This window comes from Mercenaria mercenaria, chromosome 17, assembly GCF_021730395.1.
Source record: "Mercenaria mercenaria strain notata chromosome 17, MADL_Memer_1, whole genome shotgun sequence".
NCBI classification, from domain to species: Eukaryota; Metazoa; Mollusca; class Bivalvia; order Venerida; family Veneridae; genus Mercenaria; species Mercenaria mercenaria.
The window spans coordinates 8,323,742-8,350,615 of record NC_069377.1 but is presented as its reverse complement, the minus strand read 5'-3'; the positions used below and the strand labels follow the sequence as shown (position 1 = coordinate 8,350,615).

The window sequence follows — 26,874 nt, the reverse complement described above, 5'->3', positions numbered from 1 at the left end:
TTGACCTTTTCAAAGCGTCAAAATGGCAGACAGCGTGAGAGCGATTCTTGGCTCTTCAACAGAGTTCTTAGCAGTTGCTGGCACATTGTCAGTGTCATATATTGCTTTAAAGTTGTGTTTTTCGATACTTAAAGCGCTCCAGACATATGTGTTTTCAAGATTTTCAGGAATCGGACCTTATCTACGCAAGAAGGGAGAGTGGGCAGGTTCGTGCGTGCTTCCGGGTTAAAGTTCACTAAATTAATAGGAAAAGAAAGAAGTAACTGTTACACTTGGCAACAGGCCTGTTGACACTTAACCAGTAATGGGTATCATTCAAAACAGAGTGCAGGCTATACTTTACCTACGAATCTAATTCTGACCCGCTTATTGAATGGGTCAGCTATTGACACCTCTAGTCTTACTCTTACTGTTGTCACTGTTAAATTTAGTATCCTTGAGCCTAAATAAGAGTTATATTTGAGTAGCCAGTTATCATTCTCCACTCAACATAATAGAATAAATCCCAGTATTTCTGTAAAAGTGGGCTGGGTGCTGGCGAGATTAACCGACATAGCGACTGTGTAAAATATTAGCGATTATTTTTGCCAGAAGATAAGCATTAAGGTTAATTCTTACTCTCAATGAAAATATTATTTAAATAATATGAAGTTATCAGTATTGATTGGGATAAGGATTTGTTTCCTTTGCATTTATCTAAACTTCGGTTAAATGTATGAAAATGAACTTATTTTACTTGTACATCGTAAAGAGATCCAAATTATTTGTTAAAAAAGCTTTCATTTTCAATTTGGGGTCTTATTGATAACATATTGACCTATCAGTTGGTTAAAAAATGCAGAAAGCGGAGGAGATTTTGTAACTGATAAAAAGTAATAAGAAATTCATGAAAATTGACATAGGCTGTTTTCGATTCGACCCTCGAGCAACTCTAGTACGACTCAACAGCCAATCGAACGCCAAGGTTTGATGCTAGAGTCAATGTCAAAGGTCAAGAGTTTGATCTCCGGAGGGGGGGGGGGTGGAACCCGGAGTAAATCGAGCAAGCGGTACATGATAAGTTCTATGTCATGAAAACAACTCAAAGAAAATGGCAGCCGGTGGAAAAAACGCAAAGAATTTATTTGTTAAAACTTGATTCATCTGTTTAAAACAGAAGTGCTCATCTAACAATTCCTTAAGACATAAAAACACGTCTTTCAGTGCTATGTTTGTTGTTTACATCCAGTCACACGACGCGTTCGATTCGAAATTTAAGTGTGCATACGCACAAAAACTACTTCCAGTCACTCAGTGCGTTCGATTCGAAATTTAAGTGCGCATGCGCACAAAAACTCTTGCTCTACCCCAGGGTTGATGAATCGAAAACAGCCATAGGTATTATAAATCATCACAAGTTTCTTGTTAAAGACATTTTTTGCAAATTTTGACAGAAATGGTATAGTAAGTAAGTTTACACAACCAGCGCAAAAACTTACGTTGGTATATGACTCCCCGTTTAAACAGTGTGCTTGCTAAACAAAAAACACCGATTCTGGTGCCCCACTGATTCAGGTAACTGTACGCTACTATTTTACAACCCCAACAACAAAATCTTTGTACAAATAATTTGTTTACCTTGAAAAATGCGAATAATTTTACACCACTGCTATCAAGCTATGGAAACAGCAATGTAGAATATTAAAAGGTAAGATTTCAAAAATGAAGTAAACATTTGGGACTGTTAACACTCTAGAGGTCACAATTTTGGCCTAATCTTAATGAAATTTGGTCAGAATGTTACCCTCATAAAAATCTTGGACCAGTTCGATATTGGGTCATTTGGGATCAAAAAGCAGGTCACCAGGGCAAATCAAAGGAAAAGCTTGTTATTGTTGTTAAAACTCTAGAGGTCACAATTTTGGCCCAATTTTAATGAAACTTGGTAAGAATGTTACCCTCAATAAAATCTTGGATGAATTCGATATTTGATCATCTGGGGCCAAAATCTAGGTCATTGGGTCAAATCAAAGGAAAAGTTTGTTAACACTCTAGAGGTCACAATTTTGACCTAATCTTAATGAAACTTAGTCAGAATGTTACCCTCAATAAAATCTTGGACAAGTGCGATATCGGGTCATCTGGGATTAAAAACTAGGTCACCAGGTCAAATCAAAGGAAAAGCTTGTTAACACTCTAGAGGTCACAATTTTGACCTAATCTTAATGAAACTTGGTCAGAATGTTACCCTCAATAAAATCTTGGACAAGTTCGATATTGGGTCATCTGGGGTTAAAAACTAGGTCACCAGGTCAAATCAAAGGAAAAGCTTGTTAATACTCTAGAGGTCATAATTTTGGCCCACTCTTAATGAAACTTGGTCAGAATGTTACCCTCAATAAAATCTTGGATGAGTTCGATACTTGGTCATCTGGGGTCAAAAACAAGGTCACCAGGTCAGATCAAAGGAAAAGCTTGTTAACACTGTAGAGGCAACATTTATGACTATATCTTCATGAAACTTGGTCAGAATATTACTCATGATGATCTCAAAGTCATGTTCAAATCTGGGTCAGGTGGGGTCAAAAACTAGGTCACCAGGTCAAATCAAAGGAAAAGCTTGTTAACACTCTAGAGGCCACATTTTTGACTGTATCTTCATGAAACTTAAGTCAGAATATTAATCTTGATGATCTTTAGGTCAAGTTCGAATCTGGGTCATATTAGGTCAAAGACTAGGTCACCAGGTCAAATCAAAGGAAAAGTTAGTTAACACTTTAAAAGGCCACATTTATGATTATATCTTAATGAAACTATCCTGATGATCTTTAGGTCAATAGGTCAGGTGAGCGATACAGGGCCTTCATGGCCCTCTTGTTTTGTAATAAAAGACATTCAACAACTACAATTTAATAATACTATTTTTGTACATTTTCATATTTATCTTGTAAATGGCATTGTCTCAGAAATAAACTTTCAATCGTGAGTTTAAGATTTTTTAAAGAATTGGGTGCATTTTTCAGAACTACACTTTTTTTTTAGAAATGCTGGAGTGTAAAAACACTTCATTAAGACATATTTTAACTTTATTGCTCGTGAACTAAGAAACTAGAGTTCAAGCAGTTGTATGAATAAATGTTGATTTAAAATTTTGATTAGATTTAGTTTTCATTGTAGTCATGATCAAAATATTTTTAAGTTTTTTATCATATAAATGTCCATAATATTATAAGTTATGGCCCTTTCTTAATTTCACAAAATAGGCCATTTAATATGAATGAAGAAATTAGGTGCGTTAACTCCTCATACACTTTTTTAAGGGATAGATTCAAAGTTGCTCCGCTGCACAGCCTTATCTGAAATTCTGAATATGACGATATAAAAGATGGGCTGTGACCATTTTGACCAGTGTTATTGCCCTTTGTGAATTGTGCTGAGCCTGTATAGAGTATAGTAAAGAAATTTTGTGTGTCCTGTTACACTTTGAAGGAATTATCTGTCCAAAGTTGCATAGGTGAAGAACCTTGATATGAAATATAATATGAATAATGAAATTGTGCATTATGAAGGGGCATTCATGTCCTATGGACACAACTCTAGTTTTTCTTGCCATTTTGAATGAAGCAAAAGTTAAAATACTACTCTTTGTATCAGAATTAATACCACTTTTTTCACTAAAAGAGCTCCAATAAGAGCAAATTCTAATATACCTTTGTACTGATTTGTTTCTAATACATTTTTGTACTAAATGATACATACTCTAAACTGATTGTTCTTTCAGTTGTGACTGGTGCCACAGATGGGATAGGAAAGGAGTATGCTATAAAACTGGCTTCTTTTGGCATGAACATTGTTCTCATCAGCCGAACCCAATCAAAACTTGAACAAGTTGCAGCTGAAATAGGTAAATTCTATATGCAAAAAAAAATGTTCAGTTTCACTAGATAAATAGTAGCAGAATTTTACATCAGTTTTCTCAAATCTCCTGATGCCATGCTTAAACCTGTCATAATTATAGAGTGACTACTGAGTAAATTCATACTTTACAAGTAAGATTAAATGGTAAAAGTTCGGTGAAGTATAATGGCCAATATGGCCCTTTTGTTTGTCAGAGATGTAATAAGACTCGACTGTGGTGTTCCATTCAGGGTTTATATGTCATTTTATCATTTATCATGGCATTGCTATATATAAATGTTTTGCCATGTAGTCAACATCAACTTTATGTCGTTTATTTATACTCTTGGTTTAGAAGTGATGAAAATTTTACTTGATATGCCCTGTTTGGTGCCTTTTACACAAATCATTACTAAACAGTCTTAAAACAGATATCAGAATAAAGGACTATGGTGGAATTTGCATACTTGTCTTTCATTATAATTATATTGTTTTCATCATGCAGTAATGCTAGTACTGCTCTATCACGCTTTGGTGACTTGAGTCCTAGTGTTGACTCGAGCACTTCATATGGTTACAGATGGTTTTCCTGATATTCTCATTGCTAAGACTGCAGGAAAATTGGATAATTCGAGCATTTTGCTCATCATGGGACTTCAAGCAATGGGTGTTTTACAGTATATGAGCTTCTGTTATTTTTCAGAGTCTGCCCAGAAGGTGAAAACTAAGGTTATTGCAGCTGATTATTCACATGGTACATCAATATATGATGACATTAGGAATAAACTACAGGGTCTTGATATAGGAGTTTTAGGTAAGAGATCTGACTTTTCTTTTGTTGGGTTTTGTATCACACTAACACAATTTAGGTCTTTTAATGGTGGATGAAGATCCTATGGCCAGGTGTCCCTTCAGGGATTGTTTCATGCATGGGCAGTCACCTGGGTAGAACCACTGACCTTTCATAAGTCAGATAGATGGCTTCACATTAAGAAGAACTCTACGTTCTAAGAGAGGGTTATGATATTAACTGCTTGTCCAGGAAAGCCTCCAAATTGATATTTGAAGGACTTCAAATGAATTCTTGTTAACACTTTTTACTAAAATATACCTTATACTCGCTTCTGTTAACCATAAAATAAATAGTTTCTAAAAAAAATTATTACAATACAAAAACATCATGTTTGTGGCTCAGTTTAAGGGTTAGTCAGGTGACCCTATAAACAGGGGAACCATTATTTTATTGATGCCTTAGAAATGTCAAAATAGTTTATGAGTACAGTAAACCTCACTTATAAGGAACTCGGATATAAGGAACTCTCGGTTATAAGGAACAGTTTTCAATTCCCCAATCTAATTCCTTCTTGATTCAATGTAAAAATCCTCGGTTATAGGGAACTCGGTTATAAGGAACACTCGGTTATAAGGAACACTTTTTCCAGCCCCAAAGTATGAAATTCAGTGGAAAACCCCACGGTTATAGCGAATAGACATAATAAATAATATTGAAAATCAAAAATAAACAGGAGAACCGCTAATGAGCAATTTCAACACTTTCCCGTGTTTTCACGCAATTGAATAAACACAAATGATTTCATGTCTATGATCTTTAGTTTGTTAATTCAAAGATACAATAAAAAGAAAATATATAATATCATCATTAACATTTATCAAATACTACACGATAGTAGACTTGGGATTACAATATTGGTCATTATTAGTCTAGTTTCGTCACGATGGAAATATCCTAATAAATGTGCTAATTACCCATGATTAACAATGGCAAACAGTTCTGTTTACCTAATTTCCTATTGTAAAAATTATAGCAGGTGCTAAAATAGACAATAGCAAAATTATAGGTATAATTTACACTTTAATCCGTATGTAAGACGCCGTTGTCTAGTGTCTGCAAAATAGAAAATTGAACATTTATTTTATGTTACTGTTGATGCCTATTCACATAACATGCAGGTAAGGGGCGTAACTGCAACATATTATAGTCATATGTAGCGCTCTCTAAAAAAGAAGATAGAAATAACCGACAAAAAAATAAACAAAAAGTACGGTCATTCTTACCGACGTACATTTTGGCTTAGTAAGGTTTAAAGGCCGTGTTTCAACACTTTTTTTTTTGGTCACATACATGCAGGCAGTTTACCTTACCATCTCTCCAGAAAAGGACCGGTACTAGACTTGTAACTTTCTCACATACAGATTTATGGTCGGCCCGGAGTGTGAACACATAGCCCTTTTCAAAGGTCAGTCATATAGTGTTCGCTATACAAATTGTGTTCGTTATACAAACCTCGGTTACAAGGAACTAGTTCGCTATATGGATATAAGAAACCTCGGCTATAAGGAACAAATTTTAGCAGTCCCAAGCTATTCCTTATAAGCGAGGTTTACTGTATATGTAATTGCAAAGAAATTGCCAATGATTATTTAAGGTTTACTGCACTAAGTAATCAGTATTAAACATATGTATGATAAGACATATTTTATGTGTATATATTTCAGTAAACAACGTAGGTCTATCATATGAGTTTCCAGATTATTTCCTGGAGGTTCCAGATAGAGATAATGTAAGTACCATATTATGTACAGTTGTAACTTGATATATTGAACCCATTTATCTAAAAATTATGGCTATCTAGCAGACATTTTTCAAGTCCTGTCCTGAAAACATGTGCACAAAATGTCACTTTTAGTTGAATTTTAGTTATCTCGAAGTAAAACGCTCAATCCCTTGGAATTCAAGACATTTAGATTCAACTGCGTTTTGTTTTCCAGTAAGTTTTCTTTTCTCCATTTCATGTATATCTTCTTCAATAGAGATAATTTTAGACCTTGATAGTAACTATTAATGTTAGTTTTAAATGTAGCCTACGTCTGGTTGAAGAAAAGTGTGGACATTTTTTAAAATTGTTAGAAGAATAAACATAATGCTACATCCTTTAAACTTTTCATCTTTTTTTTTTCAGTTTTTCATGAAGCTTCTTCATGTGAATTGTACCTCTATGACTATGGTAAGTTAATTGTTAACAGACTTCTGAAGTCAAAGTTGTTAAATTTATTTTACTTATAAAGGCACCTCTGAAAAATCTTAGCAGTATTTCTTATGTTGCTGTTCTACCTGTTGGTTTGTGAGGATCTGTAACAAATGTATGAAATGCCCTTTTGATAGTTTGTCATTCTCATTGAAGAAGACACCGCCTCTGCAGCCTGATGGTAGAGTGCCAGCTTCAAGTGCGATCCTTGGCTGCGTCGTACCAAAGATGTAAAAAATGGTATTATTAGCTTTCACACTTGGCGCTTAGCATTAACAGGATAGTGCTAGGACTCTTGTAGGTCCGGTGTCAGTATAATATGACTGGGTGGGATACCATGTCATGTGTCTAAGGCATGATATTCCAGTGAGGCACACTATAAACTTGGGCATTGTGCTCACTAACAAGTAGACACCATGGTTGATATGACAGGAAGATTGTTGAAAAAGATGTTAAATCCGAACACACACACACATTCAAGAAGGCTGAGTAAATGCATTTATGAGAATTAGTTATTGTAAAGATAATTTACTTTCCAAATAGTTTACAAAGAAATAATGTAACAAAATTTTAACCTTACGTAGGCTTGACAAAAAATGAAATGTATTTTTCATTGTCGGACTGTGGTACCTAGTAAACTGGATTTCATAACCTGTTTGAGAGTGATGCAGACATTTTTGAAAAAAATAATGTTGAATTATTTCCTCATAAGGAAGGTCATATTTTGTTGACTCTTTATAGATGACAAGTATAGTATTACCTGGTATGGTCCAGAAGAAGAAAGGTGCAGTAATTAATGTAGCATCAGCTGCCGGGTCTACACCTACACCCCTGTTGTCAGTGTACTCTGCTTGTAAGGTAAATATATTTTGTAATACTTGCACTACACTGTGCCTGTTGAAAAGAGTTTACCGTAGTTGTGTATGGATTTCAGTTGTTCCAGTCATAGATATTACTGTAAAAGCAGAAATGTTCACGATGGTTTAATTTTCGCTATATACGCGAGCCCTACAACATGGAAAAGTTAATCCTCGCATAAGTATTCACCATTAGTAGAATGCAAATTCGTGTAGGATACCATTTTTTACAATTTCGCAAATATTAAACCTCGCAAACATATTGAAAATTTCAAATTTGCAGAATTTTGACCCAGCAACAATTTGTGGTTTTACAGTTTTTCTTGACAATTAAGTCTTGAGATAATTATCTTTGCTGAGAGTCTTCTTTATCAATGTTACATGTGTCTGTGACATCCATGGTTCAATATAAGTTCAAAAATAGTTTATAAATGTCATGTATTAGTAAATTTAAGGAATTTGTGTTTTAGTTCAAAGTCTGTAGACACATATGAAGCGATGAAAGCAGGTCTAAGCTCATGAGAATATTGAGTTTCCTGATTACCTCAAATAGCTTCCTTGATAGCCTAATGATAGAGCATCTGCTTCAAATGCGGGAGGTCGTGGGTTTAATCCCTGGCCGTGTCATACCAAAGACATGAAAAACGGTACCGGTAGCTCCCTTGCAGCAGGACAAAATGTATAAGTCTATGTACTAATTATTTGTACAATTAATCGAATATAGATTGAAGTCCTTTACATTGCTGCATATTTTATGTTCTTAGTCTGAATTATTTTACATAAAAATCTATCTATTGTCAAAATTAACCTGTGGAAAAACAGTATCACTGACTGTTTGAGACATTATGTGCTGAAAATGATATATTTCTGGCAACATGTATACTTTCCATATAAGGGCTGTTATTCAGACTTGAAGAAATATTAAACCTAAGATGTGGTATAATTTATGTATTAATAATAGCTAGAACTTTTCAGGCATATGTACGGTACCTGTCAGAATGTTTAGAATTCGAGTATGCTGATAAAGGAATTACTGTTCAGGTAACTGGTTTAAAATTGTACACATTGTATTTCATTTTAGTCAGAAAGTTAATATGTAGTACATGTTTTCAACAGCTTGTCTGGCAGTAAAGCGCTTGAAGGGTTGTAGGAGATGACTGGATGATTCTGGTTTCATTTTATTTACAATTCTGTCATTGTTGGTAAGGACCAACATGTTGGAATATCCATTACTGGGGCATTCTAGTCAGCGGCACTACCAAATGCATGTACTAAGTATGTTAAGTGTTTTAAAAAGATTAATTTAGCATTATGACAAACACTAAATTAATAATAATTTGGAGTATCATTTAACCCTTAACATGCTGGACACAACTGATTCTGCCTTTGTGACTAGTGTGGATTATGATCAGCCAGCCTGCATGTCTGTGCAGTCTGATCAAGATCTACACTGCTTGCAAATCAGTCAGTACCTTTTGGTAAGCACCCCTTTTAACAGTTAATGGTGCTGTCAAGATTGAAAGATGGACAAGTTCATTATAGAAATTTAGCGGGATAAGAGTTAATGATTTAGTTAACAGGAACACAATATGAAAAAAATAACTTATTTTGTGTATCGTAAGAGTTGACCTGCACCTAAACTTGAATTACCTTCAGTGACAGCTGTGTTCTTGTTATTTAGGTAATTTGAAGATCAGTCTGATGGTTAGGTTTGAAAGTGTTAAATTGATATATACTTCAGCCACTGATATTTTTGGTGATGAAAATGGCCAAAACTGTATTGATTGCTTTTAAAAAGATAATTGTGATGCTACTTTTGAGACAGAAACAGTGATAATTAAACATCTTAACAGCATACATATTTTACATGTTGCAGTTCATGGTGCTTTAGTTATAATTGGGGCCTCTATGGCCAAGTGATTAAGGTCGCTGACTGCAAATAACTTGCACTTCATTGATGTAGGTTCAAGCCTCACTTGGGGTGTTGAATTCTTCATGTGAAGAAGCCATCCGGCTGGCTTACAGAAGGCTGGTGGTTCTACCTAGGTGCCTGCTCATGATGAAATAATGCACGTAGGGGCACCTTGGTCTTCCTCCACCATCAAAGCTGTAAAGTGAGCATATGACCTATAATTGAGTCCATGCAACTTTAAACCGAACAAAATAAAATAAATAAATTATCTGTATTTATGATGATACTTTTGATGATAACGGTTGTTGTAATGGTAATTTTCATTATGAATTAGAATGATTTGTAAAGCATTTATTCAGAATTGAAAGATATGTAAAACATGTATGATTAACAGGTATTTACATTGATTTCAGTGTGTTAGCCCGTATTTTGTGTGTAGCAATATGAGTAAAGTACGTAGACCAAGTTTGTTCATCCCATCTGCGAAGTCGTACGTGTGCTCGGCCTTGAACACTGTGGGGTTCAGCTCTGTTACCAATGGTTACTGGCCTCATGCATTAACAGTAAGTCTCTTACCAAATAGAATATCTGTTTTTAGCTCACCTGTCACAAAGTGACAAGGTGAGCTTTTGTGATCGCGCGGTGTCCGTCGTCCGTGCGTCAGTGCGTCCGTGCGTCCGTAAACTTTTGCTTGTGACCACTCTAGAGGTCACATTTTTCATGGGATCTTTATGAAAGTTGGTCAGAATGTTCATCTTGATGATATCTAGGTCAAGTTCGAAACTGGGTCACGTGCCATCAAAAACTAGGTCAGTAGGTCTAAAAATAGAAAAACCTTGTGACCTCTCTAGAGGCCATATATTTCACAAGATCTTCATGAAAATTGGTCAGAATGTTCACCTTGATGATATCTAGGTCAAGTTCGAAACTGGGTCACGTGGGGTCAAAAACTAGGTCAGTAGGTCTAAAAATAGAAAAACCTTGTGACCTCTCTAGAGGCCATATTTTTCATGAGATCTTCATGAATATTGGTCAGAATGTTTATCTTGATGATATCTAGGTCAAGTTTGAAACTGGGTCACGTAGGGTCAAAAACTAGGTCATTAGGTCTAAAAATAGAAAAACCTTGTGACCTCTCTAGAGGCAATATTTCTCAATGCATCTTCATGAAAATTGGTCAGAATGTTCATCTTGATAATATCTAGGTCAAGTTCGAAACTGGGTCACGTGGGGTTAAAAACTAGGTCAGTAGATCTAAAAATAGAAAAACCTTGTGACCTCTCTAAGAGACCATATTTTTCATGAGATCTTCATGAATATTGGTCAGAATGTTCACCTTGATGATATCTAGGTCAAGTTCGAAACTGGGTCATGTGGGGTCAAAAACTAGGTCAGTAGATCTAAAAATAGAAAAACCTTGTGACCTCTCTAGTGGCCATATTTCTCAATGGATCTTCATGAAAATTGGTCAGAATGTTCACCTTGATGATATCTAGGTCGAGTTCGAAACTGGGTCACGTGGGATTAAAAACTAGGTCAGTCGATCTAAAAATAGAAAAACCTTGTGACCTCTCTAGAGGCCATATTTTTCATGAGATCTTCATGAATATTGGTCAGAATGTTCATCTTGATGATATCTAAGTCAGATTCAAAACTGGGTCACGTGGGGTCAAAAACTAGGTCAGTAAGTCTAAAAATAGAAAAAACCTTGTGACCTCTCTAGAGGCCATATTTCTCAATGGATCTTCATGAAAATTGGTGAGAATGTTCAGCTTGATGACATCTAGGTCAGGTTCGTAACTAGGTCATGTGCTTTCAAAAACTAGGTCAGTAGGTCGAAAAATAGAAAAACCTTGTGACCTCTCTAGAGGCCATATTTTTCACGAGATCTTCATGAAAATTGGTGAGAATGTTCACCTTGATGATATCTAGGTCAAGTTTAAAAGTGGGTCACGTGCCTTCAAAAACTAGGTCATTAGGTCAAATAATAGAAAAACTTGTGACCTCTCTAGAGGCCATGTTTTTGAATGGATCTTCATGAAAATTGGTCAGAATTTTTTATCTTGATGATATCTAGGTCACATGTGCTCAAAAACTAGGTCACTATGTCATATAATAGAAATAACGATGTCATACTCAGTTGAACACTGGGTCATGTGGAGATAGGTGAGCGATTCAGGACCATCATGGTCCTCTTGTTATTTTTACCTCACCTGAGCCAAAGGCTCATGGTGAGCTTTTGTGACCCCTTGATGTCCATCGTTCGTCGTCCGTCCGTCAACAATTTGTAAAAAAATCTTCTTGAAAACCACTAGGCAGAATTACACCAAACTTCACAGGAATGATCCTTGGGTGGCCCCCTTTCAAAATTTTTTAAAGAATTGAATTCCATGCAGAACTCTGGTTGCCATGGCAACTGAAAGGAAAAACTTTAAAAATCTTCTTATCCAAAACCGCAAGGCCTAGAGCCTTGATATTTGGCATGTGACATCATCTAATGGTCCTCTAGGAAGATTGTTCAAATTATGCTCCTGGGGTGAAAAGAGGCCCCAGCCCAGAGGTCCCAAGTTTTACGTAGACTTATATTGGAAAAAACTTTAAAAATCTTCTTTTCTAAAACCACAAGACCTAGGCCTTTGATATTTGGTATGTAGCATTGCCTTGTGGTCCTCTTCCAAAATTGTTCAGAATATTACCCTGGGTTGAAAAGAGGCCCTGCCCCGGGGGGTAGGGGTCTCAAGTTTTAAATAGACTTATATAGGATTTTTTAAAAAAAATCTTCTTGTCTGAAACTGCAAGGCCTAGGCTTTTGAAATTTGGTATGTTGCAATGCCTTGTGGTCCTCTACCAAAAGTGTTCAAATTATTACTCAGGGGTGAAAAGAGGCCCTGCTCTGGTGGGTCTCAAGTTTTTATTTTTAAATAAAAAATCTTCTTGTCCTAAAATTCAAGGCTTAAGCCTTTGATATTTGGTGTGTAGCATTGCCTAGTGGATCTCTTACAAGAGTGTTCAAATTATACCCCTGGCATGAAAAGAGGCCCCACTCTTTGGGTCACTTTTTACATGAGTTATATAGGAAAAAGTACTTAAAAAATTATTAAATCATAGTTCCTAGACTGTCTAATTATAATTACCTGATGACCCCAAGTGATTAGGGGGTCACCTGACTGTGACTTTGACCTACTGACCTACTTTCTTGCTTTTTAAGATACAACCTTGAATTTAGATGACATGTACAGTTAAGCACACAGATCTTAAAACTGAGATTCAGTGACCATGAATGTGACCTACTGACTTTCTTTCTTTATATTTTAGGATCAGTTTGTCATTTGAATCTTGTGGCTCATATTACTCAGGTGAGCGATTCAGGGTCATCATGACCCTCATGTTTAAGGGTAGCTACAGCCTTTCTTCTCAATTCAATGCCAGTTGCCGCATAATTTGATTGATGTAGTGTCTTCGGATCTTTATAGGATATAGGAATTGATATTAATTTGGGTAAAGGTAATGGTCCTATAAAGACAATTGGTAATTTGCTTAGATTATGTTTTTGTCCTTGTGTGAAATTTCTATTTCTGGTTGTACATACTGCTGGTATGTGCTACATTTATGGTTTCGGAATGCGGAAGTAACATAAAAGAATACTTAATTGTGAGGAAACTCCCAAAGTCTGATAGGGGTCCACTACCTTAAGTATTCTTTTTCACTGGCAAAAGTAAGGATTTAAGAAAGGGTTTAAGGGATGGTAGCAGAAATAGAGCATGTGACTCCCATTCATGTGTTTCAAAATGAGTGCCACTCTGCAGAAACCAGTGTCTGGGCTTTGCAACCAGCAAGAATCCATATCGGTGCACATCCATACTGTTAAGTTATCTTCACACTATTTATTTGTATCAGTTTCAGCTCTTCAGTGCAACAGATAAGCAAACAGTATAGATCCAGACCAGACTGCACAGATGTGTAGGCAGGTCACGATCCATACTGGCTGTAAAGTCGTTTGGTCTTTCACAGCGGTGCTTATATATTGTCATTTTCCATTTAGTGTCATTTCACCTTTGTATTTGTTCAGTCTGCATTGCACAATAGAATTAGCAAAATTTTTATTGTTGTTTGGGAAACAGATAACTGTGTGTAGTGTTTACTATTTCATGCACTAAATACCTTTTAAGACTTTACACAAATGTTTGGTTCTAAGGAGATAGCCTATTTCTAATAAAAATCAAAGAGCTATAAAAATAAATAGATCCGCAACTTGAAAGGCACATAGAGCAAATCGTGTCAACAGCACGTGGCAACTGAACAAGATCTCGTTTTTACTGGAAGTGACTCTCCACACGACATTTTGTATGTTAAAGAGAGACACGACAGGGTCAATTATTCATCGATAAATTAAATATCACGCTTCTTTTGATGGTAAGAAACGTGTGTTTTATTTCTTAAGAACATTTCACATTTAACTAATGTTGTTTTAGATGCTAACATGCTCGCTGATGTTTGTTTTTACAGAAAGCAGAAGAATAAAAAAAATTGTGTCGTGAAAATTTTTCTATCAGATCGTTTGTTTATAATGTTAATGGTGTTATCTTCATGTTGTTAGTATTTTCTACACATGGAAGAAATGAATTTATGATTGGAAATATGAAAAATCAAAAGTGGTTGTTTGAAAATTGGACCCGATTCGGTCTATTACATGATTGCCTATCGCTATTGTAATACTGTAATAAGCGTCTGTTGATTTGATCAGGAGTGATCAAGTCAGAAAAAGCTTCAATAAGATAATGCTGGTTAACACAGTGACACATGACTGCGAGATTATCTCCATTTGCCATTCTGTGTATTTTATACTTCTTTGTATAAATCCTATGAAATAAAGGTATTTGTTAATTATGAAATGAAAATGGCTCACAATTTGTTTTGTATTTTAATATCAGATCTGACCTTAGAACCAAATTTTTTTTTGGCCTTAGCTACACATTTGTATTTATAAATGCACATCTTTACTATAGTTCTTTTCATCTATAATTTTTATTGCACAGTACTAACATTCTTCCTAGTCATATATAAGCCGTGCCATTAGAAAGCCAACATAGTGCCTTGCCACCAGCATGGATCCAGACCAGCCTGCGCATCCATGCTGTGAGCTAACGGTTTCTCTTATTGCAATAGGCTTTGAAAGCGAACAGCATGGATCCGGTTGGTTTTCTCATGGCGCGGCTCATGTATATCATTGGTCTCCATTCAAACTGCTGAACCTATATTTCTTGTAATTTTAGGGGTTTTTTTTTCATCATCTGTCAAGCATTTCTTTGGAAAATAATGAATTGCTTATCAGTTTAAATTTTGACTGCATGCTTGTTTCATAGATGTACAGATATTCATCTATTAGGTACTTCTTATGCTGGAGAAATTCCTTTGATTTAAAGAAAGTAGAAACTTTAATGTTCCAGCAGGAAGAGCTTACATGTAATAAAAAGAATATTAATTTTGTGACTTTCCACATTGAATTTATTAAACCCGTTGAATAAAGTTGATAAAATGCTCAGTAGAGCGCGCATTTTATTATTTTATTTAATTGGTTTAATAAATTCAGTATGAAAAGACACTTGTAAAGTATCCTCTATTCAATACACTAAACTTGCTGAAATAGCCGCCATTTTGATGGCATCATAACTCCGTCCATTTACAGTTTACAGGCAAGGAAAGGGATACATGGGTAATTTTGAATGTAGGCATCATTTTGTATAGTTGACAATGTGGATCACTAATTTTCGTGGTATGACCTATAGCGGCATACTATTTTAGGCATTTGGTGTGTTAGCTGGAATAAACGCAGTTTGCATTTTCGTAACTTCAGCTGTTTGCATCATTGGAAGAAAATTGTAATTTTTCTCATTTGAAATTTTTTATAGGTTTGTCAGGTTGAATGGTGACCATCAGTGTGTTCTAATCTTGGCTTGGCTTATGTAATAGTGGTTTACTAACATTTGGTAAAATATTTTATGATGTTAAGAAACCAGCAATCGGGGTAAAAAAAAAGTTTATTCTGTGTTTTTCTGTCTGTAGCACCGGGTTGTGGAAATTTTACCTCAAAAGGTTGCTCAAGGTATCGTTTGCAACTTTTTGACTGCAGCTGGCAAACGTGCTAAAAAGAGAATGGCCGCAAAGAAAGCTAGCTAATTATGCTAACATTCTGCACAGTAAGTTTTGAATCTTACATTTGCCCCTTTATGCATCCCTTCTGAAATGAATTCCTTTTATTTTTTCCTTAGGACTGGATATTAAAGTCTTTGCCAAGCACTTTAGTTGAAAAATATCAATTTAAAGTGCTCCTCGGTGCAAGAAAAAAAGCAAAAAGGAAGCAGGAAAGCAAGAAATCAAATTGAGAATGGACAGACCTTGTGTAAGTTTGTACATTTAGTCACAGGCGTTTCAGACATCCAGTTACTTACTGTAAAATAATTTAATTTCATGGGCAGTGAAATTTTGTGGTTTTGGTCAAAACAGCAATTTTGTGTGGATATGAATTCAGAGATTTCAACTTTTAAACATAAAATGAATAGGAATTTTACTTGTTTGTTGAGATTAAACTTCATGAATTGATGCAACCCTGAAATCCATGAAAATTAGTCCCCCACAAATGTTAATGATTTCACAGTAAATGAGAAGATTTGACAACTTACCAGTAAAATATTATATGTATTCTTCCTTTTAGGTAATAGACAGATTTGCCAGTTTAGATAACCAATACTGTGAAATCATTGATATTCGTAGGGGACTAATTTTCGTGGTTGGCTCAATCCATGAAATTTAATCCCAACAAACAAGTAAAATTCCCATTCATTTTATGTTCAAAAGTTGAAATCCTCGAACTTATATCCCCACGAAATTGCCATTTTGACAAAACCACGAAATTTCATGCCCACGAAATTTAATGATTTTACAATAGTCAGCTTGGTTATTGTAAATGACAGACTTTGGTCTATCAATCGGCTGATTTAAACTTCTATCTCAAATATGATATTTCTTGTGAATGATCTTAATAAAAGATGTAAAAAAATCTTTAGTCATGTCTTGGCCTGTGCTTGAATCAAAGAAATTATATAAATTAGATAAAGCATAAAAGTTATTACTAGAAAGAAAACTAGGATCATTCTGTTAACAGACTGCTGTTATGTGACTGAACAGTGTTCCAATATCACTGAGGAAATGTAATCCATGATTTTGATGAAGTGCTAGTATGTTCCATTCACTGAGATTGTAACTATGTCTCCTAATGGAAGATCATTTAGAACTGAATACTTAAAGAGACATAAATATTGTTAAATATCTTGATAAGATTAATTACATGAACAAGTTTTGAGTATTGATGTACAAAATACTATGAGAAAAATGTATTAAACTCTGTCGTAATCATTATAACTAAATCAGTAGTTCAGAAAACATTAGAGTTGTTTGAAAATTTGTTTTTGATGAAATGCTGTTTCACTTGTTCATATAAACTGTCAGATGGTAATCTTATGTAATTATATGTGAATAAAATCTGTAAAAACCAAAATTATAAAACTTTTTTTAGCATCAAGTTACACTCAGCTGGTTATCAGTTACTTGCAGTAGAGATCTATGAAGAATACACATTCTTTCAAAGAAATGGCACAACAAAACCTATCCACAATTCTCTGTTGATTCAGTAATCCATTAGTTTGTAGCTGTAAATTGATGAAATAGATGTAGTGTTATTTTTGTCTTTCCTTACCTTTTAGAGTTGATTTTCAGCCCATGTGAAGCTGTTTAATGGGAAGATGCCAATGGGAAAAGATTTGTGAAAAATAATGGTAACCATCTTAGGACTTATCTGTGACAAGATTTCTTTTCTTCAGTATTCCGGACTGACCAATTACAGTCTCGATTAAACAGGGACCAAAGCTCAAAGACATTTTTTCTACTTAGTTTTTGTGCGTACTTTTTCTGTTTGTATGTACCGTGTCTTTTTTATATGATTGTATGTGTAAACTGTAATGTATGTAATATTATATGGAATGTATGTTTCTAAATTGTAGTATGCTTACACTAAACTATTTCGCTCTTTATACTGTGTACTTCTGCATATCATCTCTGCCAACTACAATATTTTTACACTGCATAATGATGTAAACTGTTAGCATACACATAAACTTGATAACACATGTTTATTTAAGAAATAATAAGTATCAAAATTAGGTTAATCGTAGAATAATCCTCGTTTGGAGTTCTTATGCGTATGAATATATCAAGAAAGCCAAAGGCCTGAGTGATATATTTCTACAAATAAGAATGACAAACGAGGGTTATTCTACGATAAACCTTATTTAGATACTTATTATTTCGATCCTAACAGGACTTACTTCAAATAACATTAGACGACAATCGGAGAAGTATTTTCATCAAACGTAAATTACAACTGCGTGCTACTTTGCAGCATTAGCCAAAACAGTGTGTGCGCAGCATACTTCAAGGTCGGTTTATTGCAGAATAACCAGAGATAGATTTTTCTCTACAAATATGTAGGTTATTAGCTGGTTGTGTTAAAATATTTAATAAATGATGTATTGCAGAAGCATGTTTTAATTAATTTAATCATGATTTTTTTTTTACAATCCATGGAAGTATTCAAGGAGGACATTACTCTAGTGAAGTTTTCTGTGTGCTGTAAAATCACTTCATTGTTTAAACTAATTAGAGTATAAGCTTCTGCTATATTTATTACATTTCTGATATATCTTTTTAAGTAATATTTATAAATCAAACTATGTTGCACTACTAGTATATCTTTTATACGTAATATCTGTAAATCAAACATCGTTGCACTACTAGTATTTCTTTGCCTTTGTAATCAAGTTGACACGATTTCTCTTTGTGTATTATTGAAATATACATGATTTTTATTTTAAAAATTCCAGTTTTTATTTTTCCATTTTGGAGTTCTGGCTATTTGATTTATTTACCCAGCTACCTTAGTTACCAAGTACAATAAAATGTGATCCTTAGAAAATGTCATTAATATATGCCCTAGTGAAAATGATTTGTGCGCGCCTATGTAGTGAATGGAACCAATCCAGTTCATTTAATGTTTGTCAGTAGTTGTATAGATTTTTTTTTACTTTTTACAATTTTATCTGTAAGCATTTCACCAATTATTGCTGTAAGTTAGTGTAAATCGGAAGGCATATTTTTGCTGTGACAGTTTTGAGTCTTTTTGTTAAAGTGAAATTGAATCCCTGTTTGTAACATCCTGATTTATTTATATACTGTGATTAAAGTCTATTAAACTTTTTTAGTAGATTGTTATTTATATCAGAATATTTATTTTATCACAGGTAATGAATTAATAAAGATGTGCAGCCAAAGAAAGTTTGTGAATATTGAAATTATGTTTGAGAAATATTGCAAGTTTGAAACTCGTATATAAACCTCCCTTTTCTGTACTGTGTGGATGGTTCATTGCATAACTATCTAGCTTTGGTTGTATGAAAGATAAAACAACCTGTACTAAAAACAAAGCAGATTGAATCATATTTCAATGCTAAATTCATTTGCAAATGTCGGCCGGAAGAGAAGACGGTTGTTGTTTACAATGCAAAGATCGATTTTTGAAATATGATACTAGTACATTGTATTTTAAAATCATTTAATTACATGGGCTCGAAATTTCGTGGTTTTGGCCAGAATGGTTATTTCATTTGTGCCCTACAAATATTAATGATTTTTTTAAATAGGCTATCCATTTAATGTACCCAAGGATACAAAGTACATGGGGCTATTTTGGAGTAACACATGCCCATTGGTCCGTTCTTCCATCTGTCTGCTTCATTATCTTCTTTATAAACAAGTAGCCTTTTAGGAATTTTTATAGAACAAGCATCAATTGGTAACCTCATCAGGACAATTTGCAAAGTGCATAATCCAGGTCACTATGTCAGAGGTGTAGGTCACATTTTGAGGTCAAAGGTCAGATAGCGTATCCTTTCATCAACTTTATATTGTCAAATCAGTTTGAAGGATTTTCATAAGACTAACCAGTTTACTCCACCAAAATACTACACAGACCGCATCACAAGGCCCAAGGTTACGGTTACAGTTGGAGGTCAACTAGCTTAAAATTAGTATCAGCTCCATGTTGTTTAATTCCATTGAAGAGCTCTCATAAATCTAGCCTCATTTATTAACCTCATCAAGACGATGTGCAGAACACACAACAAGAATCACTAGGTCCAGTTTCAAGGTCACACTTGAGCTTAAAAGTTAATTAGCCTAAATCTTTGTCAACTCCATATCTCCTAAGCCGCTGGGAATTGTTTTCATAAAATTAGCATACATGTAATTCATTACCTCATGACGACGTGGATAGTGCACCACCTGGGTTACTAGGTCCAATATTGAGGTCATACTTCAAATGGCATAACTTTTTGGCTGCACCATATCGTCCAAACCACTAGAATAAATTTCATGAAATAAGTATCAGTAAATTATGTTATCTTTCTGTTTAAAGTTTTATAAGGCTTTTAATTTTATCTTAACCTTTACCCTGCTACATTTCTAAAAATGGACGGGAACATCATTCAATTTAAGCAATACCATTTATTTTTCGAAGGGGCGTTCCCAGAAATTTTACTGACGGAAAAGCGAACAGAGCAGACTATGATCAGCATTCACTAATGTGCGTGCTGATCTTTATCTGCACAGGTCGCAAAGGCAGAATCACTTGCCGCCAGCAGGCTAAAGGTTTCATTTTTAGTAAAGCACAATTTTTAATTCTGTACATGAATCTGAGAGATAAAGGGAGGTTATCAAAATATAGGATTCAATAATAACTTGGTTTTATATTTACCGATATTCAGACCATTGCCAAATACATGAGAAAACAATTGTCATGCCTACATAGCAAGGTTATCTGGGTAGGTGATCAGCCTGTCTCCACATATGCATATTGACGTCATAATTTGACTATCGAGCGTTCAGTATTTTTATTCCACTTTGGAAAACCCTGTCTTTTTTCACAGGTAGTCGTATATGAGCCCTAAAGGCTTCCACAAGCAGGCATTTAAAATCATGAAAATCAACTATGGGATTTAACAAGAAATTAATATATACTGTGTTCTTGGCAAATAAACAAAGTCATTATGACCGTTTGATACTTCGTGTGGTAGATACATGCAGAGATCTGAAATTTAGCTTGTTATCACTTTTGTCTGGCACATCAGACTCCAAAGTGATTAAACGTACTTGAGAGACAAGTACATGAATGCAGATTACCATTGGTCAGTCTTATTATATTAGTTTGCTAAAAAATAACCAGTTTGGTAAATGTTGGAATTTTAGGCAGTGTCTTTCATCAAGATACTGGATGCTACGTTAATTTATGCCCTTGTCGTAACTGAAGAATATTTTCACTTTGGGTTGACTCTTTGGGTTAATTGCCAAATAATTTATTAATTTTGGCGTTTCTTTGATATATAAAAAACAACAACAAAGAACAGATCCAGCAGAAATGGCCACATCCACTGAACGTAACAAAACCCTACATCAGTGTATATAAGGATGGCTATCTTTAACCTTTAGCCTGCTGGCGGCAAGTGATTCTGCCTTTGCGACCAGTGCAGACCAAGATCAGCCTGCATATCCAGTAAATTTTCAGTGAACACCATTTTGAATAATAAGTGGTATGGCCCAAAATTGAATGATGGACCAGTCCGTTTTAAAAATTTAGCAGGTTAAGGGCATAGAGAAGGTAAAGCAATTAAAAAAACTGCTCTACAAGAAAACCGTGGTGCAAATGTTCGGTGGCAAAACGCCATGGGTAAACTAAAACTTGATAGTCGTGTTGAAAAATTACAGGACAGTCGAAATAAAATGAATCCCAAACGCAGTTACTGCTAATAAAAGGCACTATATAGTTTCAACAAAATTCTTGTACAAAATGACCTTATTAACCAAATACGCATGTGCTGAATGCCTTTGCAGGAAGCCAAACAACAATATAATCCTAAGTCGGGGCCAGACCATACAGGCTGGAAGACAAGTGACACATTTGGCTTTAATAACTTTTTATCATGGAGTCTCCTACCTCGCTTAGGAAAGGGTTTACCCAGAAATCCAAATAGGCTGTGTGTCTCAAAATATTTGGCCATAATCTCTTTTGGTGATTTCATAACCTAGAGCTGGACAGAATCTGACAACAATCGGGTTTTTATATACCATGTCAAGAATTGAACAGATAATAACCTTGCTATTTCCCATCCGCTGGATTTAATCGAATTGGTGGGTTGTTTCCCTTGGTCTAGGAAATCGGACTTCAGAGTACTTGTGCATATGACTTGACACTGTCTCGTAACTTCAGTATGGTGTCATAATTACAATAATAAATAATGACACATTAGCGGTTCAGTTTCACCAACTGTTTTCATTTATTTACATTCATCTTCATTACTCGATACATCTGATATTAAAACCTTGACCAGTGTGTGAAAACAGGAATCATATCATATAAATACGAATTAGCGGGTCGTTTGATCACGCTTCTCTTAAAACAATTTGAGTCCCTGGTTTCGAATTTCAGAAGTTCTAACTCAGTTGCAACGTCTTTGAACATGGTAAGCAAATATATATATATGTGTGTATTTTTCAGGAATACTTCTTGAACATTTTACCAAGAATGATATTGATTGAATTCAAGTTTCGTGCTTTAGAGATTGGTAAACAGAAATTTATTCAAATAGAAAAGCTCGTATGACGAGGTGTCACAAATGGTAAGTCATAGGGCAGACATATGCACATTGTCTCAAAAGCTGCATGTTTTGTATATGTCTCCATGTCTTGTAATGTACGTATTTTCTTGCATATTAGCTCGAGTATTCGAAGAAACGGTAAAGCTATTGCATTCGTCTAGCAATGCACAGGTTCTATAACTATTTAACCTCTTCAAAAAATCATGCCTACTTTTCCGTTTAGCATTTTTTGGTCCATACACATTTTCACTGTGAGAAAAAAAACAAGCAGCAACACATAGGCCCAGTAACGTTCGCTTTTTTTGAAAAGTAATAACTCTTTACTGTGACTTAGGATTGGTTTTGGAGTACGTACTTCTGTTATCTGATTTAGCGTCATAAGTAAGTTCTATGACTCAAATTCGTTGCCCCTTTTGTACTTGTTTTGTCTATGTTTTTATTTAGTTTTAACGTTTTTACTGATAAGTCTTTTGAATATCCGAGCATTTTTCTCTTTTAGCAGTGCTTGTTTTTACGTTATAAACGTTGTTATTGGCCACAACAATTATTTAAAATAACTAATTCTTTGTCGTCTGCTTTTTGTGCTGGCTATATACTGCCTTGGCTTCCTCTAACTTTGCATGTCGGCTGTAGTCTATGATGTGTTTTATATACCCATATGTATTTCTATTGTCTAACATTTAGCTTTGTATAGGTCCAATGACTGTCCTGCAGTTCTATGTGTACACACTTCCTTGTACCTCTCAAACCCTTAACACCTACATCTCCCATATATCTTTTCTTCTAATCCAGTTCCTTTCACTGGGATACAGTTACTTGCTACGGTTGGAACTGATTCTCCGATTGCTAACTTAATTATCAGTCTACAATTTTTTAATTGGTACGGTTCTCTACTGAAAACGGCATGCTCTGACCGAAACTTTTTTTTATCCCGTATTCCCTTATTGCATTTCACGACTAGCTCTCTGTGTCTGTTTATCGTTTGACCCCCTTTCAAATATAGCAACCCCGCTTACCTTTCTATCGGTTCTAGGTCTATATCACCTATGAAATGGGTAGGTATTTCCAAAAATAGATCTTTTTTGCTGTAGATGAGACAAAGACGACCATCAATCATCTTCGAAGTTAATTGTACCACAACTTTGGGCTTCGATATACTATTTAATAAACCGTGTGTCCTCTTTGAAACTCTTTCTTTTAGGAAAAAGCAGACTTGTTTCGAACAAGTCTCGATGAATTAATTGTTCTTTGATCATAATAGGCCTACATTTCATCATTGCAAACGTATTATCAACTTCAGCCACCCATGTTCATAGGCTTAATTTTATACTCATTTCTCCTAGACACAAACAGTAAAAAGTTTCATCTCTTGTCTCCTCTTTAATGCAAACCCTAACGCTTCAGAACTACTTTCATGTGGTAGACATTTACTTTGTATGGAGTCATGTTTCCAAGCATTTATCTCTAGGGATATTTTGTCAAAAATTAGTTGAGTCTCTCCTTTCAATTTTTTGGTCTTGCATATAGCTTTACGTATGCAGCCAAATACTAGTAATGCGTGGTTTCCTTCCTTATCTTAAACTATCGGTCGTATTTGATTACTAAAGCGTGTTTCCTTATCTATTTCTACTTCTATAGCTCTGGAGTCAGCCTGAAATCGAAGCACTGTTTCTCACAGATTTTGGAAAGACCGTCTTTCTATAAACGCTCAAGTTCGTATATCTTCCTTTCAGCCTATTCTAGCACAAACATTTTTTTCAGAATGTTAATTATTATTCTACCGCTGTCCCTTGTCAACTCTTTCCATATCTTGTCCCAGTACTAGTATACGCTTACCAGGCTCGATATACTCTCTCCCTTTCGTATAAGCCCCATACCGATGGTAAAAATCCCATCCGTTCCATTCTCCACTGTTTTTCGTAATTCATATTGAAACTCCTTTACATTTCGACCATTAAAACGGATCATCACCGTATTTCGGAGATGACTGTGTAACAAACTATTGAATGTCATTTGCTTATCTATTCGTATATCGTATATATTTAAATAAATGTTGGTTTGCCTTCGTGATGCGTGTTACATAGCTTAAATAAATTTAAATGGAAATTCAACGCAGCATATCGTAGGTCACAACTACACTGCTTGGGATTAATAATACGCATACACGGATCAAAATTCTACAAAGCACCTTCTGACGTCCAGCTTTCAACATCAAATACTATTTTCTACTTGTAAAAACCTTTCTTCGATGAAAGATTAGGTAAAGACTTTTGTGCCATTATAATCACAACGATTTGCTGTTGGACACTTTTAAAAAATAAATTAGAAGTATTAGAACCCTCAATATTTTATTCGTATTTAGATTAGGACGTTTTCAAGAATCAAAATGAAATGGAACATTTAGTTTACAAATAAAGATCCATGGCAGCACTTCAAATTAGAGTTGACATGGGGAGGATTGTAAGACAAGAAAACAATAGTGCTTTATAAAGGATATTTTCTTTTTCAGGAGTAAATCTGCTTATGTCTACCAGAATGTTTGAGGGAAAGCTTTCGTGTTTATGAAGAAAGAGAATTTTGTTCAGAAGGAAAAAGCGTGTGTAGAAAACGTCCAGTAACTTTTTTTGTACATGTACAATATTACTTATGCAACCGTTGTATGTTTTATGAACTTTTATCTAAAAACTTTTTTATATTTCATTATTGTAAGTCTGTTATAGCAGGGAAAGCACCATTTGTCTGTTGTCATACAACAGTGGTGCTACAATGTATATCAGTACGCAGTTATAACAACGAAAGCTCCATTTGTTTAAAACTAAATGGCAACTTAATAGTCAGCAATTGTAATGTAATTGATGATAGGAAAAGAAAAGTAAAGATAGTACTATTCGCTGAGATGCCATAAAGATTGTTTCAGTAGAAAGGAGAGTGCTATGTGTTAGGGTGTGGAAGACATGCAATACAGCAGATGGTGCTAGGCGCTAGACTTCCATAAAGACAGATGCAATACAGCAGAGGGTGCTAGGCGCTAGACTTCCATAAAGACAGATGCAACAAAGAGGAACATGATATTCACTATTTTGCCATAAAGACAGTTTAAATAGAAAGGAGAGATATATACGCTAGGATGCAATAAAGGCAATTGAGATAGAAAGGGGAGATATATATGCCATGATGCCATAAAGACAATTGAAATAGAAAGGAAAATGCTATATGTTATGGTGCCGTCAAGTCAGCTATCATAAAATGTTAGCGGTTGCTGTTATGTTTGTTACAATAGATAGAAAAGTGCTTTAAATTAAGTCTCATCGTCTCATCAAGTCACAAATCATAGAAATATGGTATCATGAAGTCACTTGCAATAGATATAGGATAGTGCTCTACTTTCCCCCGCTTTTTTTAGATAATTGTTTATGGTGCCATGAATTAGGTACAGTAGAAAGTATAGTGTTTTTATGTCTGGAGTGCCATTAAGTGAGCTGCAATATGTATTTGTATTTGAAGACCTTGGTGAATCAAAATAAACAACCCATGATAATCATATTTCTTTCTTGTTTTTTAATTTTATTTTTTTTGGTATTTTCCCTGTTTTTTCCCCCTCGGTTTCTACACTTGTTTAACTTAAAAAGGCTCTCGATCGAATAATGTAAAGGAATGGACACCTCTCAGCTGTGAAATACAAATCATGTTTAATATGTCTTAAAAAACTTGACTATTTTTTTGTGAAATAATGAATACACATTTTGCTGAAAAGCCGAAATTTGAGCCGCACCATGAGAAAACCAACACAGTGCATTTGCGACCAGCAAGGATCCGCGCAGGCTGGTTAGGATCCATGCTGTTCGCTAAGGGATCCTGACCAGACTGTGCGGATACGCAGGCTGGTCTGGATCCATGCTGGTTGCAAATGCACCATGTTGGTTTTCTCACGATGCGGCTCATTTTTAAATATGTAAAGACGCGTTTATGCATGTTTAGTTTAATTGTTTTGTTTATGTATTTATGTTTTGCATTTTTAAAACTTTGAGTTGTAATAAAAACAAAAAAAACAAAGAGAACAACTGGACACCCTTAACACTAAAGTTCTTCACTCCGTAGATTCTATTATTTCGAATATATGACTGTGATGTTTATGTTGTTTGATCCTCAATTCAATACAAAACATTTTTATGTTTAAATACTGCTATAAACTTAGCAATGTACATGCAAATAAATTATACAATTATATATCTGTATAATTACCGATCATGTAGTTATTCCTTTAACGTGCATAAACGATGCAAACGTAGCATATGATAGTAAAAACTATAATAGTTACAGAAGTGTGCGACGACGTACCCTTAGTGGCAATACCGACTGGCTAGTTGGTTAGTGTTTAAGGTTAATAACGGTCCATCCGCCCTTTCGGACACAATGAAGCA

At 34.9% G+C, this 26,874-nt stretch overlaps 1 protein-coding gene across 5 annotated transcripts; it reads left to right on the top strand.

Annotated features, from left to right (window-relative positions):
• On the top strand, window positions 1-25,996 carry LOC123535666 (very-long-chain 3-oxoacyl-CoA reductase-B-like). 5 transcript variants are annotated; one of them, XM_045318413.2, is made up of 10 exons: window positions 1-206; window positions 3,761-3,883; window positions 4,580-4,690; window positions 6,394-6,458; window positions 6,858-6,902; window positions 7,665-7,781; window positions 8,756-8,821; window positions 10,106-10,255; window positions 22,354-22,474; window positions 24,963-25,996. In XM_045318413.2, exons 1-9 carry the CDS (start codon window positions 23-25, stop codon window positions 22,456-22,458), a joined length of 966 nt encoding a protein of 321 aa, XP_045174348.2. In that variant the 5' UTR covers window positions 1-22; the 3' UTR covers window positions 22,459-22,474; window positions 24,963-25,996. The 5 variants fall into 5 exon arrangements, with proteins under 5 accessions (XP_045174348.2, XP_045174346.2, XP_045174347.2 ...); XM_045318411.2 differs by lacking the exons at window positions 22,354-22,474; window positions 24,963-25,996 and adding exons at window positions 15,962-16,092; window positions 17,466-19,001; XM_045318412.2 differs by lacking the exons at window positions 22,354-22,474; window positions 24,963-25,996 and adding exons at window positions 15,962-16,092; window positions 17,453-19,001.
• Window positions 25,997-26,874: the final 878 nt, after the last annotated feature.

What these genes read in the sequence shown, in the direction of transcription:
- LOC123535666 (XM_045318411.2), top strand. Translation starts at nt 23, where the DNA reads ATGGCAGACAGCGTGAGAGCGATTCTTGGCTCTTCAACAGAGTTCTTA. An exon ending in ATAAAGGAATTACTGTTCAG is followed by an intron (nt 8,822 to 10,105) that starts GTAACTGGTTTA and finishes CATTGATTTCAG; the next exon opens with TGTGTTAGCCCGTATTTTGT. An exon ending in ACTGGCCTCATGCATTAACA is followed by an intron (nt 10,256 to 15,961) that starts GTAAGTCTCTTA and finishes TTTTTTCCTTAG; the next exon opens with GACTGGATATTAAAGTCTTT.